Source organism: Channa argus, chromosome 15 (assembly GCF_033026475.1).
Source record: "Channa argus isolate prfri chromosome 15, Channa argus male v1.0, whole genome shotgun sequence".
Lineage (NCBI taxonomy): Eukaryota > Metazoa > Chordata > Actinopteri > Anabantiformes > Channidae > Channa > Channa argus.
Window position 1 is genome coordinate 264,385 of NC_090211.1, and position 20,162 is coordinate 284,546.

Below are 20,162 nucleotides of genomic sequence, written 5' to 3' on the forward strand. Positions count from 1 at the left end.
AACATGCTCACCAAGGGAACCTTACAGTTCAAGAGCACATTAGAAAACTCACTACTTACTGTGACATACGGCATAAACAGAACCATGTACCAACATGAAAACATCATGCCAAAAGTGAAGCACGGTGGAGGGAGAATCAGGATTTAGGACTGCTTTGCTGCCTTAGGACAAGGACAATTTGCCACTGTAGACGGGAAAATAAATGTTCATCAATCTACAAGATAATGTCAGGGTGACTGTCTGCAAGCTGAAGCTCAGAAGAAACTGGGTAATGCAGCAGGACAATGACCCTAAACAATGAAGTCAATCTACTACCGAATGGCTTCAGAGACACAAAATCCACCTTTTGGAGAGGCCCAGTCAGAGTTCAGCCCTCAACCTAATTGAGCTGCTGTGGAATGACCTCAAGAGAGAGGTTCACACAAGACATCTTGAGAAAATGGCTGAGCTTAAGCAGTTTAGTGAGATGTGCCCCCTGTGGGGAAGTGGACTAAATGCAGTAACTGAATTTCATTGTAATGTGTATGTGAAAACATTATGTGTATGTGCTCAGTAATGACGAGTAAAGATTCCACTGTATGAATTTGATGATCAGATTACATTTCTGAACTAATTGCAAATTAAGCCATTACTTTTTGTTGGGACTCCTTGTGTACTTTGTGCTCCATGAAGCTCTGTACCTCAACTTAAGAAGGCTAAAGGATCAAAGTGTGAGGAGAGAGCAACAATGCAACCTCAATAAAAAGATTGTTGAAAATCCTTTTGTGTTTTTTATCAGTTCTTAGTTCAGTAATGCTACTTAAAAGTTTAGAGCATGTATTTAACTTATCTCAACTCGCTTACAACTTTATTTCTACTCTTAATGAAATACTTTTTTAGGCAGGTACTTTTACTTCGATTCAAATACTACTTTGTGTGTTCTGAGGAGGTTAGACACATTGTAATACTCAAACTTCTCTCGTACATCAGTGCTACAAAAGACAGGAGGCATCATGTCTGATATATGGCATAGTTTTACTTTCACATTTTTTTCATTACAGAGTAAATCTTAATTCTAACACAGGTATTGGACAGGTTCTTAACACCGATACATGAGGCTGCATTAGCTAGTGGATACTGCATAGACACGCACACACACGCACACACACACACACAAACTCACATACATACACACAGAATGACAAAGTGACTACATTTTCCATTACAAGTCCAGCCACAGAATGTAATGTGATCATGTATTAGAAATGTCTAGGCTTTTTTTTTCCTTTTTAAACCTGCTTACAGTCACAGTCTTACACACACCCACAAACATATATACTGAGTCCCCTGTGGTTGTCATGGACCTTTGGGATGCCTTACATCCTGTCCTCGCCTACAATATCAGTACTTGTGTGTGAAAGGAAGCCCAGGAAGAGTTAGGTAGCTGCACATGTTGCATGAAGCTAATAATAGAAATTTGCTGTAGTGGTTGATTCGTTAGCATTGATCTCTTCTTTGAGTGCTTAATTAAAGAAGCAGGGGCATGAATCACTAAAACTCTGTCCAGCTTAGGGTAGAACTAACTCATACACATGTTGGCGCTGAATTACGTGAAGAGCTTTACTACAGAAATGATTTAAAAATTAGCTCGCTGATGCTTCCGTTGGACCTAGAACTACCACGCAGGCACCAGATGAGACAGACAGGTCTTATCCCTGTCATGTGTCTGTTATCTGCCATCATTCTCCTCTGGCAGGTTGAATTAGATAATGACAAGCATAATGGGAATGTTTCAAAGTAATGAATCAATCCAGTAGAACATATTTATATACACAACAACAGAAATTAAGGGCTGCTTATTAAGTAAAGGGGCCCATGCTGTGGGGTCTCAAAGAGAACACTTTGTGTGCATCTGGACTGGGAATGCTTGATTGAAATGTGGGGAATTATAGAGGCTTTAGTGTGTTTGTGTGTATGGGGGGTGGCGGTGCAATGATCAGCTTCTCCCATTTGCTTTCAAACAATGTTATCTTATTTTAAAAGACATCTCTCTCTCTCACACACAAAATCACACAAAAACTCAGCATCAATACTACTGAGCAGAGGATGGACCAGAATGAGACTCCGGCACAACCATGGGACACATACACACACACACACACACACACACACACACACACACACACACACACACACACACACACACACGCTACACAGGTAAACACCAACAAAAACAAGAATGTAGCATCATGTTAATAAACAAGTAGAAGATGAACTGGAATCATAATCTGGGACAAGAAAAATGCTGAGAATATTTGCCTCTGCTGGTGGCAGCAGCAAATTTTTCCCTTATGTAGAATACACCCTTTAAATTTTTTTACTCAAAGAATCTTTTTGAAGGGAGGAGTTGAAGGAGGAGAGGTGTGGCAGGAGGGCTTGCTGGTGGGGATGGTGGGAGTACTGGTCATGGTAGAGGTCTGGACTCTAGAACTGTTGGGCAAGCAGCTCGCAGAGACGCCTGGAAACAGAGTCCTTGCTGCAGCGCAGAGTCAGACGGTACATCTGTGTACACAGACACACAAACACATACAATTAGGACAACTATCAATCTGACTAACATGGTCAGCATAAAAGCTTAGCTGCATATAAGCTTTCAAATGTATTCATTTCTGCACTGTAACCAACCAGTAACCAGTTTTTTAAACTACAAAAAAAAAACATTTGAAGCTTCATCCGTCTTACAGCGCATGCTATGCTAGTTTTGTTTTTTCAATAAGTTAAGAAAATTAAGATTGTTTTTAATTTGTTATAATAACTATAGGTTTTAAGCAGAACTAGCTTGAAAATAAAAAGATAGTAAAAGAAAAGTTAAATAATAATAAGAAAAAGATATTTATGCTAATTAAAAAATAATATATATTTTAATATATTAGTATTTATAAATAAACAAAAATGTAGATAGTGTGAAATGGGTTGGACATAATGATTCATCTCATCTCAACATGTATCACCTTATCATGAACTGTGTGTGTGCGTGTGGACGGGAGAGGTACCTGTGCCTGCGCATTTGGCTCCAGTCTTAAAAGACAGCCAACCTGCTGGCTCTTGGTCTGGATTACTCCAGCACACACATAGTTCTCTGGGTTTGGATCAACGTTGTCCAGCAGGGCCATTCCTAGTCCAAGGAGCTATACACATACATCACAAGGATTGACAAGACAATAGTATTAGAAGATTTTGACATCAGTTTTCTAATATGTCAAAACAACAGATAGCCTTCAGATTTTCTATTTCTAGAAAAAAAGTTATTGCAACCTGATGTAGAAATCAAAATAAATATAAATTTTGAATTGAGCAGAACACTGGGAAAATATAAAATAAATTTAAAAATTGAGATCTAATTTTTGTAGCCACATTGCTCAGCACTAACGTATGGTGGGACAGAAGACTTTAATCTTGACCCATAGCTGGAATTTTATTTAGAGACCCCCCCCCCAACCCAATGCATAAGCAAATATAAAATTATTGATATTCTAATTTCTAATGATTTGCTTATCTAACAAGATTGGAATCTTAAATTATACATCGACTAGATTATAAATATAACTACTTAGTGTTACAGACCATTCAGACATGATATGATGAGCTCACATCATCACATATAAAAATAAATTAAAGAGATAAAAATGAATGTTAAATGTGGACATACCTTAGCCTTAAGTACTTCAGTGTCCATGCTGTGGTTGGCCTTGAATATCTTTTGTGCTTCTTGCTGAGGCCTGAGAAGTCACACACAGGCTCGAGTTTTAGGAGGTAATCTAACAGGGGTAATTCTGTGTGTGTGTTTGTTATGTTTTTTGTTGTCGTTTTTGTGTATGTGTGTTTATGAGGGGGGATACAGGGGGCTACAGTAAAAAAAAAGGAAGCCAATAAAGATGAACGTAAAGGGGTTATTGCAGGTCACTCTTGTACAGCAGATGTTCTTGGTTTTACTTGGTTTATGTTCTTTTAGCTTTAATGATAAGATGGCCAACATGTTTCTAAAGAGAAAAAAAACAAGCACATGTCCTTTACAATGTTTACATAACCAAACTGTAAAATTGGACAAAGGATCTGCCTGTTCTTCTAGAGTATAATCCTGTGTGCTGCTGTAGACTAGGCCACAGCATCCACTACAGTGTTAGAAAGTAACACAACAAACAAGATAAGTGGCCACACAAGTATGAACACATTGGATATTGTGGATGGGATGCACTCATCTGTAGAGAATTTCACTGACAACCCCCCAAAGGAGAAATGTTCAAGCCCTGGGAGTGACCTGCAGCAAGTTTCAGTTCACTGTGGCTGTTCCTCCCTGTGTTATTTAAAATGATTTTAATATGAAGCAGCACCAGCAGTAACTCAACTGAGTGGTAAACAGCTAAATAAGGCTTATAAGCAAAGTGAAAATAAGCACAGTAAAATGAGGCGATTCCACATTATAGTATGGCTTTACCTGGCATGGCTAAGGTAAACAACTCAGAACATCCCGTGAAAATAAAATGAATGCACTGACAAAATATATTAACACATGCAGCCGCAGACAACACACTTACTGGCTAAGCTGTTTCCAGCGCTGGAAAAAGTCATGTGAAGCCATCTCAGTTGGCTGGAAGAACTTGTTGATGGTAACGGGCAGTTTGAGGGTCAGATTCTGCAAAGCTCCTCCATATCTGAACACACACACACACAAACACACAGATATAATGCAGATCTACACATCCATCTGCAAGTTTCTGTCTATTTCTTGATTCCTCTTGTTTAATCACCTGCTGTGTCTGGCCGCACTAGCTGGTCTTCATCATTTGAGTCATGTCTACAGACACAACCACTGCAACATTTTGATATACTGCATATGAAGAGTTCCTGTTATTGTGTGCGCAGCATCTGTTCAATGCAGTGTGATTTGTTCATTGCATGGAAAATATGCAAGAGGCTTATTCTTAAAGTTTGTGTGTAACATTGTTTATTTACATATTTTTTGCAGAAATATGCTTTAAAACTTATCTAAATGAAGCCTCCAGTGACACATGCAGAGATTGCTTCTAAAATGCTCAGTTAGACAAAGCACTGCATATGTTTACAGAACTTGTAATATTTAAAACATTTTTAAACTGGCTTTGTAGAAAAATTACCTGAACTTGATGTTGAGCAGGGGAGCATCAGAGAAGTCAGTCAAACACTCTATGTTGAGGACCTGCTGGATCTGGGCTCCACCCTCTACCAGTGGTTCTACTGGTTTTGTCTGAACGTTGAGCTGTAGTTGGCTGTCAAGGACCATCAAGACATCACACAGACTGATAAAAATTGCACTGTGCATGTGTTGACCTGAGATTTGTATACTGCGTACAAACTGGAGTAATGTCTATCAAAGTAGGTAATGATGACAAAGTAATACCAAAGATAGAGCAAGTTACCTCAGCAATATGGAAATAGAATACTTCGCACCATTCCTCTCTCTACCCATTTGTCTTTAGGGTGCAGACTTCAAATAAAAAAGAAACCGTGTCTACATATTTTGGTTATTATATAGTATATTGTATAGCAGTTAATTTAACGAATAAAAATATTTTGAAATCCATATTTTATCTGACGTGTACCATTCTAGACAATGTAACCAAAATAAATTTCAATTGTGAATTATCCATATCATTCATCTGGCTTGTCTCTTATAACAATAAAGCGGTTTTAAGCAAAGCAGCATTATGTTGTTTAATAACTCCTCCATTATTATATCAAAATTAAAACATCCATCATAACTATAGACCATTCAGTTAAAATAATCAGAGATGCAAAGTATGTTCCTTCTGTTATTGATAATATGAATTGTAAATTCCTCTTTAATGCCTTTCCCTCAATAAATTACAAAATTTAATTACCATGTAATCAGTACTGAAGACTTTTCATGGTCTTAGTGAGAATTGTTGAACATACCATTAATTTACGAAATTACCAACGTTTTCCTTTTATCAAGACTATAATTGTTGATTAACATATTACTCAAGTCAAAAACAACATTACATATCTTAAAAGAATTCAGCGTTTACTTAAAATCAGTTCTAAAACTTAAGCCCAAAATGTTAAAAGATTACGGGTGGTACAGTTCAGGTAAAACATCCAAACCTTTTGGTTAGCTAACAATGATTCAGAGCATGTGTGTTAAGGGATTTAAAAATCTATATTTACTAGGGAAAAAGCCTTGCGTGTATAATAACCCTGTGGAGTTGTCATGAAGCGATGAGTGCAGCTGTCACTCAGTCTGGAAAATGGCATGTCTGGTCTGCTTTATGAGAGCACTACAGTTTCAGTGTTACCTAGAACAACGAGGTGAATAAAGTGACTAATAAGACGAACTGTGCAAAGGCCCTGTGGAGCATGCATATCTAAAACTATCGGCAACACAACGACGAACCATTTAGGATATAACACTAGTAGTGTTATAATAAACAGTAGTGTTGTTTTGAAAATGTAATGCTACAGTGTGTTGAAAAGTTGCAATTTATGTGGATGGGCTTAATCGATAATGTGTCATAATTGCAAAATTGCAATTGCTTAATTGTGCACGGAAATCTGCTTAATTTCCGTGCACAATCAGCGAGAATAGGAGGCACATGTTATGAAACCTAAGCTGAAGGAAACAGTGTTTTGTTTACAACACATCCGAGCTGTGCATTTTAATATTAAAAGGTTCTATCACTTGACCACAACAGAAGTTAAGCGATAGAAACGTCTTCAACATACCCACTCCTTTATCTTTAATCCTCCTGGCAACTCGGGACAGAGGACCGTACTTCACACATGAGCTCACAACCATATTATGGACATTGTACTATGGGGCTCAAAGGATAGTGTCTGGATAATGTCAGCAGCATCAGACTCAGAAATTTGCTTTCCCTTTGACAACAAAGAATTGTAGTGCATATTTGAAAGAGGCTATACTAAACTGAAACCAAGCGGCATCAGAAGCGTTAATTTTGTGAACCCCTGGAAAAAAAAGCAAATACAACCTCTCGTTAGTTTTTGTGTGTGAAGAGAACAAGGTGCAGGCTTATAAGCAAATCAACATTTTTGTTCTCAAACATCCACAGATAACCAATGCCAAGTTGTTACAGGTTGAGATTGCTATATTTTACATTCTACATATATATCATGATGATAAAGAGTTGATAATTTTGAGCCCTAGAGAATGTTTTAAAAATGACTGAAGACCACATTACAATACTGGAAGGATATGAGACTGCAGCTCCCCAGGAGAGCTGACAGTGGTGGTGAAGCAGGCAAACTGCACTGATGTCTTGTTACCGTAGAATAAGTACATTCGCCCTGAAAGACACAAACACAGTTGTTAGAATTTCATTTATTAATATTTTGTAAAAAGTATGAAATATGGGGTCATGACAGGTCATGACAAAAAAACACATTATGTCTACTAATCAATAACCGTATTTTGCTGGTCAAGATGGGGTTATAGCAGCAGTTTTCTGCCATTCTGTTGTCTATGTAGTCACATCACAGCTAGATGTCTGTGTGAAAGTGGAGAGGGAGCTTACGGACAGTTTTACTCTGCAAACCCACCAGAGGGCTGTTTCTCCTGTAACACTAACTCTTTAAGGGCCACTGCAACATGCTGTTTGGGAGTAGCGAGAAGTGCATTTAAAAAATAAAAATAAAATAATAATGATAATAATAATAATAAGCAGCAATCACAAGATCACCACATGACTGTGACCACAAACTAACAAAACCCCACCTGATCACACTACAGCCCATTTTCAGTAAAAATAAACTTTGTTTACATGTTGACTTTATTACTAAAGTGCCTTGAGATTACTTTGTTGTGAATTGGGCTATTTAAATAATTGTGAATTGCATTAAAAAATACCCGAGAAGTGACACTAGGTAACGAATTATACCACACCATGCCAATGTGTGTACATTACTCACCCAGATTCTGACGATACTCTGACTTGATGCCAATTTGCAGCAGCTGATTCTCAAACAGAACACCATTGTTCTTGCACACAAACCTGTAGGAAAAAGGCATTTAAATGATTAGTAAACACTGGAGCATCACTACTATAGCTCATTTTCTACAGCTTTTCACATTAAATATTGCCATATTCTGAACATTTTGTGCAATAAGCCATTGCAGTAAACTCATCTGGACATTAAGGCCTACAAATGACAAACAATGAAAGGCACAAATTTGTATTTTGGTTGTACAATTTGTATCAAGTGGAAACATTGGACAAAAGTGCAACATTGTCCTGTAAACTGCAGTATGTTAATGGAGGAAAGTAGGTCAGTAAGGCAAAGTAAAGTTAGCTAGTCCCCTTTTAGTCGAGGAGGTAATAAAGCTTTTGGATGTTAATTTGTAAATTCTTGGTTATGGAAAGGGAATGAATAAACATAGCCGATTCTTACAGGTCATCTAGCTCAATGTTTAAGTGTGTCCTCTTAATGGGCAGAAAGACAGATCAGTACAGGTGAGAGTGGAAGGAAAAAAAAGACTTGAGTTGGATGGAAGAGAGAGTAAATGGCACTAAGTAGTAGGTCAGGAAAGTGGAGACATGTACTACTGCAACTACTGCTGTAACTACTACCACAACTACTACTGCCTCCACCACAACGGCCTCAAGAACTGGAAAATACAGGTTTTGTGGCTCACGCTTGTGGACAAATGCATAACAGGACAACTGATGAAAAAAACACAACACAAAATTGGAGAAAACAAAGTTCTATCATATTTAGGAAAACTCCAAATTAAAAAATGTAAAAAATATTTTTATAATCAGAATTTTCCAGTAGTCATTAATGCTACTCCTTTGGTTCTCCTGGTGTAAATCATATCAGATTGTCTGCAACTTTTATTATGTGACTTTATGGTGCTTGAGAAGTCACTTTTTCAACCGTGTTATTAATAATTTGGTTTAAATATAGAATTAGCTTGAGCACAGCACAGATCAAATGTTCAAAAGTCCACACAAATACTTTGTAAGCTTTTAACAGGATATTTTATTATTTAACTGGATTTTGAGCTTTGTTAAGGTTGTGTTTTAAGTGGAACGCCTAAGAAAATTTGTAGAATATGTATTTTATTTATTTATTTTTATTTTATGTATTTTAACAACCCAGTCAAACATGTTGGTTCATTTTGTATGATCATCTTGACCCAGGACTCAAGAGAGCACCTGTTTAGGCGAAGTGCAATTAAATTTTTTTACACATTTTGATTCACCAAGCAAAGATGCATTCCTGTTGTTGCTGAACACAATCAACTACTGCAACTGTATTAGGACTGGATAATATATCAAAGCTAGAAAACACGACAAAATATACACGCAAAGAAAAACCTTACTTGTTAAGAAGTTCGTCTGCCTCAGACAAAGGGGGAGCAGGATCCTCAGAGGGAGGAGCAGAGCTGAGAGACCACAGGACAGAGGAGGGATGGATACACAGAGGCAATAAGACAAATCAAAGAAGAATGGATTAAAGCAGAAATGGGAGATGAGAAAGCCATCCATTAAAACAAAGCATGCCGTGACAAGTAAAAAAGATGGGTTAAAATTAACATGAGAAAAGAAGAAAGAGGGGCGAGAAAATAAAATGCAGAGCGTATTAGTTAAAGCAGTTTTAAACTAATTATTAGTTAGACTGTAGGAAAAGTGCAAACTTTCAGCTTTGACTCAATATTGTCACATGTCACTTTCCCACTATACAGTTAAAAAACTGGGTCAACAAAATACAAAAAATGCCAGAACTCAAGGATTCTTACAACCTTAGACTGAAAGTGTGCACTTTAACCCCGGTCACTGGTCCAATATCAAGTCGTATGTGCTACTGCCTAAAGCTAAAACAACAGAACCGTCACTGTCCAAATGCATAGAATGCACTGTATTTCAAACAATGTTTTTACCACGTTACATAGTTCTCTAATATTTTTCACAGTGTGAACATCTGGCTCACATCAAACTGCGGACATTTTTTGGTGGGATTATAGTTGCATTTAATAAATGATTATAATGTATTTAGATACAATAGAAGCACTGTGTATAATTTCCTGTCATAAATAAAAGGTATTAATCAGTAGGTGTTTTTCTGATCATCTACAAAGAAACCAGCAGCTCCCTTAATAACGGCGTCAAAGCAGTAAACAGAATTGTAAATTGTCATTTTGGTTTGTATATTTTCTCCAAGTTAGAATTCTCCAAATATATGGAAACTGATGTTACATGATGTTGCTCACACCAATGTAGTAACATAAATTATCATAGTGACTTTTAGCTGCTCAGTTCATTAAGCAACAGACAGTCATCTCTTCAGATGGTGGTAATGTTGAAGTTAACCTATTCAGTCAGCCTAGTTAACAATGCTCTAATACTGTTGTATGAAAGGACTGTGTTTTAAATTCGTGTAACTATTAATGAGGAAGTTCCCTTAGAAGTTCCCTTGGCCCTGGCCAGTATACTGTCAGGTGAATTTATCTGATCTTTTCATTGTGGACAGCTGCCTGTTGCCAATAGAAATGGAGATGATGAACAGTGTGAGCCACACAATCAAAAAAAGCTCTGAAGAGATGCTGCCTTTCCCTATTCTACTTTTTTCTGTTCATCTGATGATAATGCACAATAGAATAGCTGAGTGTGGTAAGGTTTCAGGTCATAAAGATAACAGAAGGTATCGGTCTATATGTAAAGCAATCTGATGTTTTCTTTAAACCTCAAAGGCTCTTGTGGAATAAACTATCACTATAGCACAGTGTACAATAGCAATGATATGTTTAATTAACATAAAACAATGTCCTACAAAGAACTATGTACACATGCCATATTTTTAAGCTATTTTTGTAGTTTACTCCTGGGCCCTTACTCCGAGTCACCAGAACCCTCCACCAATAGGGAGTCGGAGGTCTCAGTGGGCTGTTCCAGATCTCTGTCAATGTCCAATCACGGTAGAGGACAGCAAACAGACACACATTCAAACCAGAACACACACACAGACACACACACACACACACACACACACACACACACAGTGGGAAATGGAGAGAAGGGAAAGAGAGAAAAAGACGAGAGACAGTCACATACGCAGCAAGATCAAAAGAACACACAAGTGCAGCAGACCTGCCAACCATGAAGAAATGTCTACACCCCCGCCTGCTTTTTTCACAGGTGCCCAAAACAATGTGTTTAGTGTCAAAACACGATACCTACTCAACAGATAGATAGGGTTATTTTGGAGTTATATAGTGGCGTGGACTTCTCTTAACCCAATTTTATGCAAAATCCCAATTTTGCTCCCCAGTTTGAATCTACCTGCCAGCTGCAGACTTGTATGTGTATATATATTGTGTATCCTTGTATAGACTTTTTTTTTCAGGATTACCTTCATTTTAATGGACAGCAATATTAAGCTACTAGGCCATTTTGATGTTATTTTTAAACACATGAGCTGACATGTTTTGCTAACTGCTATGTTAACTAGTGGGGCATGGTGTACAAGACTAAAAAGGTAGAGAGAGAATAGAGCAGCCAAAGTCCAAAGGATAAAACGAAAGAGTGAGTGTGTCAACAGCTTTTCTATCCAGTAACTGGCACAGCCAGGCAACTCTGAATATCAGCACAAATCAACATAAAGTACAGACCTAAACAATGAGTGTAAAACTAGTCAAACAGTTCCAATTTTAGAAAAATTACCATCAGCATAGCCTACAAACGTCTCCAGGTTGACAAGTCTATATTAGACAAAGATAGACAAAGAGTGACAGAGCCAACAGGGCAACAGCCAACAAAAACACATAACAGCAAGCTGCATAGTGACTAACAGCACAAACACACCACAACACTACACAACTAATTTAGCAGTTAAAGAAAGTACAGCACACAACACATTCAAGGTGACTCCGAATTAAGGTTCAACACCAGATTTGCCCAATCCAGTGTGAGACTGAGCAGTCAGTATGTTCACATGCACTAAGGCTACATTCACATTACAGCCATTTTGCTTAATTCAGATGGGTTTTCTGTAAGATCCTTTTATGTTGGAGGTCCGTGTTCATGTTTATAAATGGCACATATCCAAGTCTTATGAGAACAGCACTGTTCTCAAAAGAGCTGGATTCACATTGCCAGACATCATACATGGATTTTGATGCTGGACAACACCCTTACAAAAATCTGACATGAAAGAAATTTATATAGTTTGTTCACGCCTCTGTGAGTAACTTAAGGGAGAAAACCTTTTTGACCACTTAAGCTGTTATGTAAAAGTAGCCATAAATAAGACTGTTATAGCTGGATTTCCTCTGTAAGCTGTGTTTACTAATCATCATGTAAATTTTAAACCTTGCATTCTTAAATTGATCTAGTGAATTATAGAAACAAAATTTCCCCTGGTAGATTTTTCATGGGTATGTCTTATCTTTGAAGTAACAGGGTTTTTAATTTGCTATTTTGAAGTGCAGGACAAGAGTGAAGAGAGGAAAGTGTTAGCTGAGCAACGGATGGAAGGAGATCATTACTATGCAGCGTGACACATTGTCATATTTCAAGATCAACTATCTACTCCTACTACCACTAACACAAAAGTAAGCTCTAGTATATTAGAAATTAGTTGACTGGATCAATCCTTGGATCAACCAATGCATATCTTTATGGGTCCGTGTCAAATTAAATAAATCTTTATGCCTGGCTTTCCTCTGGCAGCTTATCAGTATTTTTATCAGCCACTCATACTGGACATTTGACAGTGTTTTTTTTTTTTTTTTTACATTGGCTCATATATTATCTTTCACCTAAGGAAGCCATCATCATTGACGGCAGCAGTAGGTGCAGCAGGCCCCGTCTCAGAGAAAACATCCACCAATAAGCTACCAGCACTGGTTGGAGCAGCCCCAACGGGAGCAGTTGAACGAATCCCAAGAAGGTCTGCTGATGGTGATGGGGTGGACTGAAAAACAAAAGAGATGTAGTATTTCTGTTCAGCAGCCGATATATATAAAAGGTGGCTGAAACCTAAAACTGTGCTTACAGCATTAGAGGCAGCCATGGCTGCAGTGTCTGGCCCCCGGTCACTGCCTCCATTTAGCTCCCCACCCTCCCTTTTGCTGTCTTCCAGCTCTGCCACAGACACAGCACCAGGCCCCTTTTTCTTCTTCAGCTTAGCCAGGATCGATGACTCCCTCTCTGGGAAGGGAGGCATCTCCTCTAGGACAGTGGCCTGGGGGAATAAAGAACAAGGAAAATCACATTTTCACATTCCACATTTCATAATTCGTACTGAACTTCAGTAGAGGTTGGTCAGGGTTCAGAACTAACCAGCACATCTGTACTAGCGATGGAAGAAAGCTTCAGATACTCGACAGCTCGCTGCTGCAGCTCCACATCTGAGTTGCGGATCTGGCTGTCACAGCGCAGCACCTCCTGGATGGTGGCCTTGGTCTCTGGAAACAGGTTAATAAACTTGATGTAGGCCGACAGCAGCAGGGCACGAGTCGGCACAGAGCACAGATGGAATTTGGAGTGTAGAAGGTTGAACTGGACCAGGGGGCTAGAGAAGAGGACAGTCTATTACACAGTTTCTATAAACTCTTTTAACTGTCAGTAGTGTCTTGCTACATGAAAACCAACATACCTGGAGCGTGGGTCACCAGCAATTAAGTTACCAAACTCTCCCAAAATATAACCTCCAACTTTTACCATGTTCTCATGGCAGGCAGGGGCCTGCAATGCCTGAAAAAGAAAATAAATCAAACAAAATTTAATGCCTCCTTACGTCTGAAGAAATGCAATGCCTGAGACCAGTGCATGCATGTATATGCAGCAATCTTTCAACCAAGAGAAATGCTTTTAAAGCCCCACATTGATAAAACTTTTACAATTATTATACCAGTTCCTGAACGGCCTTCTTAATGACGTTCTACAAAACTATTCATGGGTGAAATGAACTAAGTACATTTATTTCATACTTCAAATTCACTACATTTCAGGGCAACTATTTTTTTAACCCAACACATTTATTTGATAACTTTAATTACTTTGTATATTGTCATTAACAAAACACAGTATACTCATATCATTTTTTGGTTCTCAAATGTGGAATTCATAAACTACACTGAGGAACAGCAATTCAAATTATTATATTTACATTCTAAACATATGGGCATTAAAACGCTGCATAAAGTCATTAAATTAAGCTCCATAGTCACGGGTTAATGTACATTAACATAACAAACATAATATTAATTTACCAATAATTTTAATCCAATGAGATACTGAAAGATGTAAAATGAGCAAATTTGCAAAGGGAGTACTTTTACTTTTGGTATTCTAGAACTTTTCATACTACTTCTAATAGATTAAAGGCTTTTGGGTTGTCCTTTCAGTTTTTTTACTCCGCATGAAACCCTCCCATTTTAAGCAGGCTTTGGGAATGGCACACAGCCGGGGCGAGATTCGATTCTGTGGCTTTCTACATCCCAACCAGATGCTCTATCCATTGAGCTACCAGGCCCCCCTAACAAATACTACTGCTAATAATAATAATAATAATAATAACAACAATCATTTTCTATTTTTTATTTTCTGTCCTTTTGGCTTATCCCGTGACTTCAGGGTCGCCACAGCAGATTCACCTTAATTAGGGTGGCATTTTTAGGAACCTGGGCAACTGTTGTATGTACAGTTTCTCTAGTCTCAGCTACTGAAGTTTGAAAATCCTCCAGGAATAATATTGTCTTGGTAGCCTTTCTCACTAGTCTGCTTCTTGTATAGTCACTTGAGGAAAAACTACTCTAAGCAGATTTAAACCTGTGCCACGTTCCTTACATTTCTTAACAATCGATTTAACTGTACTCCAAGAGATATTTGGTGACATTTGGTGAAATGTTCTTGTATCTTTTCCCTGACTTCTGCTTTTCAAAAACATTTTCACTGAAATTAGTGCCCTCATGGTGTAATTTTTTGCCCAGGAGACTGTTTCACTAGAAACTGGACCTTCCCGTTACAAGAGCATTTATACTACAATCATTTAAAGGATGCTACTATCTAATGTTGCTGTTAAAAAGTTACATTTAGGATTTCAAATAGTTGTACCTCAAATACAGTCTTGGCGGCATAGCCCTGCACATCGTCTCGATTGATGACAATCTGGATGACGCGATACCAAACCTCTTCGCTGACGTAGTCACCAGCAATGCGAATGAGGTTAAGAATGGTGTCCACATACCAAGAGTAATCCACTGCATACTTCTCTGCAAGTATGGCCACTTTTAGCACCTGAATAAGGAAATGACCACAACTCAGAGAAACTCTACTTGATTTCAGAAAGGGATCAGAGCTTACAGAAGCCACAACATGATAGGAAAATAAGCCTGCAGGAAAATATGTTGTGTGTACAGCACATCAGAGACATGCTAAATAGCCGCTTATATAGTGCTTTTATCCAGAACACTTTACAGTGTTGCTTCTCATTCGTGACTGTGACTGCAATTGTGGTGCAGGAAGTTAGAGCCGTCGTCCACCAATCTTGCACATGTCACAAGTGTCCTTGAGCAAGAAACTGAACCCCAACTTAGTTGCTCCCAGTCAGCATTGGCTGTGTGTGATTGTGAGTGCGAATGGGTAGATAAGAAGCAATGTAAAGTGCTTTGAGTGCCAATAAGTAGAAAAGCACTATATAAGTGCAGACCATTTACCATTTACAACTCATTACATACACTCTCACACACCAATAGCTGTGGCTGCTATGCAGCATGCAAAATGTTGTTTAAGTAAAAGTATGGCTGCCATGCAAGGTGCTCACCAGACCTACTGGGAGCAATTTAGGGTTGTATTTTGCCCAAGGACACTTCGACAAGTACCCAGAAGAGAACGGGAATTGAACCACTGATCCTGTGGACCGTGGAAGACTACCTTTACCAACTAAGCTACAGCAGCTGGAGACATGCAACTAACCAAAAAAGAAAAGCAAACAAAAGGTTCTAGAAACTTTGTTAACACGCCTACTCGCTTCCTTTAAATTCTCCTTCCTCTTTCCTTGGTACAGTGCAGCATGCTCCACACATGGGCTCATGCACAAAATTTGGACTTTGTAGTTGGGGGCTCGCAAGATATTCTGGGGAGCATCTCATTCAGACATTTGCATGCTCACATACATGTACACTGTCTCTGGACAAAGTCAGGAGAATTGCAGAATTCCATTTGTAAAAGGGACTTTTTTTATAACTGTCTGAAATAAATAGGATTTATTATTTGTTTCTTATTCAACATTTAAGAAGAAATTAACTAAACACAATGGAAATAAAATGTGCAAAATCACACACTCATACCCACCATCTCCTCTCTGATGGAATAGTCTGCTGTCTCAAGGTAGCTGAGCATCTCAGCTACAATCTGCTTTGCATTGCTGCGATCACACATGGCATAGAGCAGATCAGCTGCTCTCTGCCGAACACTCACATCCCTCTCAGTCTGCAGACATAAAAGCAAAAAAGAACGGTGTCACTGTGTGTGAATTGTCCTGCTCTACTGATCTATATACCACAATATCATCTAAACATTGCACCATGTGCATTGTGACTGTAATTCAGTCAGTGTGGGACAAAACCTTGAGGGCATTGATGACTGTCTCGATGTGTGTCTTGACAGCTTCATGGGAAAACTCTGAGCTGGCCAAAGTACACATGCTCTCCAAAGCCAGGTAGCGCAGATTAGTCTCTCTGTGCTGCAGGAACTGTCCCAGCTGGTTACAGGCTCGCACCAGCAAGTTTGGCTCACTGTCGAAGATAAGGAAATCTCTGTAAAGATGTCTGAGTGTTTTCAGACCATTAGGACCAATAAACTCATTTTATAGACTGATCTAAAAAATGAATAAAGACCATAATTCAGAGTTGTCTTGCAATAAGTTGTAATAAAAGTTCTGAGCAAGTATTCTGAGAGTCGTTTTACATTATCTTAAATATGAATTCTAAATGACAATAAGTATTCATAACAACTGTATTTTTACTATTATAAGAATTCACGTTTCTTCTAAGATTGTTGTCTTTAGTAATACCTTACGTGATGCAAGTTCTAACATAAACACTGTAGATGTTATACGGCTGAGTTATCCTATGACCTACTCTGTGTATCCTAATTCTGTGTATTGTCATTTTGCTGATTCATGTTCAGGATGCTCACCTGTCATAATGGATGATAAGTGAGATAGCCTCAAACAAGATGGCATTCTTGGCATTGGAGTGCTGCACCTTTTTGGACTTGGGTGGCTCCTGAGCCTTATTGAGGATAGTCTCCAGACACTCCACCAGGCGGCCTTTGACAGCACCATCTTCAGGTGGAGGGTAACACTGCAGCAGGCGCAGCAGCTTGCAGGAGAGCCAAGGTGCCGGAACAAAGTAGTATGTGTAATCCTGCAGGTCAGTGGAGGCTGACGAGACAATCTGGAGAACAAAGACAATGTTACTTTACAGTTATTCTATCAGTGAAAGTGAAACCATTGAGGACACTGCTAAATGGCTTCCAAATTATGTGTGTACGGACAAACTTTTTTGATATGGAGGGTATCAACAGGCTCTATGTAAGGAAACACTGATACACTCTAATCAAAATAATGCCACAGACTAAGACTGCATTTAAAAAAAACATTGTAAATGGCAGGTCAGACAACTTCTCACAAAATCTGCTTGATAAGACTATGATGGACAATATTGAAGCCCCGACCAATTCAAACTCACCCTACTGAGTCGGGAAACAGCTAGGGAAACACAGGTCTTGAACTCATCTGGATTCTTCTGGCTGAGACAGGTGATGAGAGAGATGGCTGCTGTCACAACACCCTGAACACAAACACACAAAGAAAATGAGTAATCACACTGATTTATCACAACCCAGTGGATAGGAGTGCCTTGGTAACCAAAGCTGTTTAAAGTTTAACATTTAAACACAAGTCTTTTTAAGAATAATAATTTCATGTGTTGTATAAAACGTTTAAGATGCACATACAAATAGAGATAACAAAGCAACATTTGGGATTATTTCGGAGGAATAAGCAAAATTCTCTCAAGCTTATGTGCAGAGATGATAAACAGTAACTGGAAACATTTATGTAATGTTGTTGCTGCTAAAAACTGTAACATTTGTTGCTGAAGGCACAGATTCTAATACTATTCAATACATATTTATTTGTGCCAAAATTGTAACAGGAAATAAGTGTAATTTTTTTGTCTCATTTGTTAATTGGGCTCTTTGTGTTTAGTTTTAGGACTTTTGTAAAAGAAAATTCTACATACATTCTAAATACAAATACATTCTAAATCCTTTCAAGTAGACAGCCAACAAGCAGCCTGTTACCTGCAACAAGGTAATTTGTCAATCAGCATCATCCCCTAATAGTCTTAGTCAGCATAACAGGGTAAATAGTGTTACTAAAGAGAATTACTAAACGTTTTTCTCCTCTTTAGCTCATTACACCTGATCATGTAGCTACATCCCTGGTGTTTGAGGGGGCTCTCACCATGTGTTGGTCGTTGAGCAGGTGCACCACACGTGACGTCCACTCACCCATCAGCACCAAGTCAGGAGAAGTCTTATAGAGCCGCAGAAGACACAGGGCAGCTGACTGTTTCACACTGTCCATTGTATCGCTGTTGTGCATCAGTCACATTAGAGCAGTTGGGTGGAGTCACAATGACAAGTAATAGACTATAGAATACTGTCTTTGGCTACATCACGTAAAGCAACACATACCAAGTAAAAAGCAGGATAACTGAGGATTTCCTCCACGAATTTAAGCATACTCACCCAGCTACCAGGATTCGAGGAATCTCACTCGCAAAGGCCTCAGCCATCTCGCGGCTTCCCACGTTTGCAATACAGTGAAGCGCCAGACACATGAAGGTAGGATTGCGGCTGGACAGGTCATTCTTAATGGCATTGTTGATCAGACGAATCAGCTCACTGTTGCTGTTTACCAGGACTGAGATGAACAAGTAGCCCTTGAGAAACAGACATTGGGAGAGAAGATATGTAATATGAGATAATTTACTACAGAATAACGCACCATTTTTTTTCCATTTTAAAACTGATCTACAATTTTGCTTGATACATCTACAGCCTTTTCTAAAACCTATACCCTATATTTTATTTTGACTTATATCACAAATCAACAAATCAAGTTTTACTTTCAAATAAAAAAAATCAAGTCAAAGATATTGAGAAAAGAAATGTTGTGTTCGTGACATCAAGTAGACCACACCGACAGAAACAGTTTGATATCACATAGTCAATATTTATTTGTTGAATGGATTGAAGGCTTTTATTATTTTAATCATGAACTCTGCATTCAAAACTGTGTAAATGTCTTTAGTGATTATACTGTGAGTAGACCTTCCTGCCATTGTACAGGGGTTAAGACATATTATACTGTTAATTATATTACAAGACTATTATCCTCTACCTAGCTCACTCTAATGCAATCTTACAGTAATATGCTACCAGTAGGCACAAGTGCTTGGATCGGTAAGAACTTTAGGCCTCAAGTCAAAATTACCAGTAGATGGCTCCAGATATGACCAATGTTATACTACAGTGATTATTAGGGATTATAAATATTACATGTGTTGCTTAAATTGTATTTTTTCCCATGATTTTCTAAACTGTTCAGTTTACAGAGTCCAAGCATTAAAACAAACAAGATGCACCTCAACAGAATTTAGAACCACAATTAAGGGTCGGAATACTTTTGTTAATAAGAGATTTTAGTCACTGATTGAATTTCAATCAAATTTTTGAATTTTACTACTTGTACTTTGTCATTATGGTATTTTGAGTGAAGCATGGCATTGTTTCTAAAGGGACTATCCATCAGTTCCTATTAACCAGTTTGTATTTTTGTTACTTTGACAGCGGATTTTGTTATTTAGTCAGTTATGGACCAAATTTTAGAAACACATTCAGTGACCTACCTACATTTTAACAAAAACATACATTACAGCCACCACAAAAAACATAAAAAGTAAATCACCTTCCTGAAGGTGGGAATAAAATTGTTTATTTTGAAATCCATAAAATCATTATGTCAGTACGAGCATGACTAAACAATATGGTATAAAATATGAATGGACAAAAACTAGGATCAGACAATGCCTC

General features: G+C 38.2%; 1 protein-coding gene across 4 annotated transcripts in view; it reads right to left on the reverse strand.

Moving 5' to 3' along the window:
* Window positions 1-995: 995 nt before the first annotated feature.
* Window positions 996-20,162, reverse strand: part of ap2a1 (adaptor related protein complex 2 subunit alpha 1) — a 28,012-nt gene continuing 8,845 nt past the window's right edge. Inside the window, exons 3-22 of one of the 4 annotated variants that reach the window (XM_067475926.1) lie at window positions 18,816-19,009; window positions 18,529-18,658; window positions 17,750-17,851; window positions 17,196-17,455; window positions 16,624-16,792; window positions 16,350-16,487; window positions 15,111-15,293; window positions 13,651-13,748; window positions 13,335-13,566; window positions 13,048-13,236; window positions 12,812-12,966; window positions 10,888-10,950; window positions 9,377-9,439; window positions 7,963-8,045; window positions 7,260-7,341; window positions 5,154-5,285; window positions 4,575-4,691; window positions 3,689-3,758; window positions 3,033-3,167; window positions 996-2,541 (exon numbers count right to left, since the gene is read on the reverse strand). In XM_067475926.1, the coding sequence (XP_067332027.1) occupies window positions 2,464-2,541; window positions 3,033-3,167; window positions 3,689-3,758; window positions 4,575-4,691; window positions 5,154-5,285; window positions 7,260-7,341; window positions 7,963-8,045; window positions 9,377-9,439; window positions 10,888-10,950; window positions 12,812-12,966; window positions 13,048-13,236; window positions 13,335-13,566; window positions 13,651-13,748; window positions 15,111-15,293; window positions 16,350-16,487; window positions 16,624-16,792; window positions 17,196-17,455; window positions 17,750-17,851; window positions 18,529-18,658; window positions 18,816-19,009 (2,673 nt within the window). In that variant the 3' untranslated portion in view covers window positions 996-2,463. Of the gene's footprint in view, window positions 2,542-3,032; window positions 3,168-3,688; window positions 3,759-4,574; window positions 4,692-5,153; window positions 5,286-7,181; window positions 7,342-7,962; window positions 8,046-9,376; window positions 9,440-10,887; window positions 10,951-12,811; window positions 12,967-13,047; window positions 13,237-13,334; window positions 13,567-13,650; window positions 13,749-15,110; window positions 15,294-16,349; window positions 16,488-16,623; window positions 16,793-17,195; window positions 17,456-17,749; window positions 17,852-18,528; window positions 18,659-18,815; window positions 19,010-20,162 lie in introns of those variants that run through there. The other 3 variants (XM_067475927.1, XM_067475925.1, XM_067475924.1) reach the window with 3 other exon arrangements.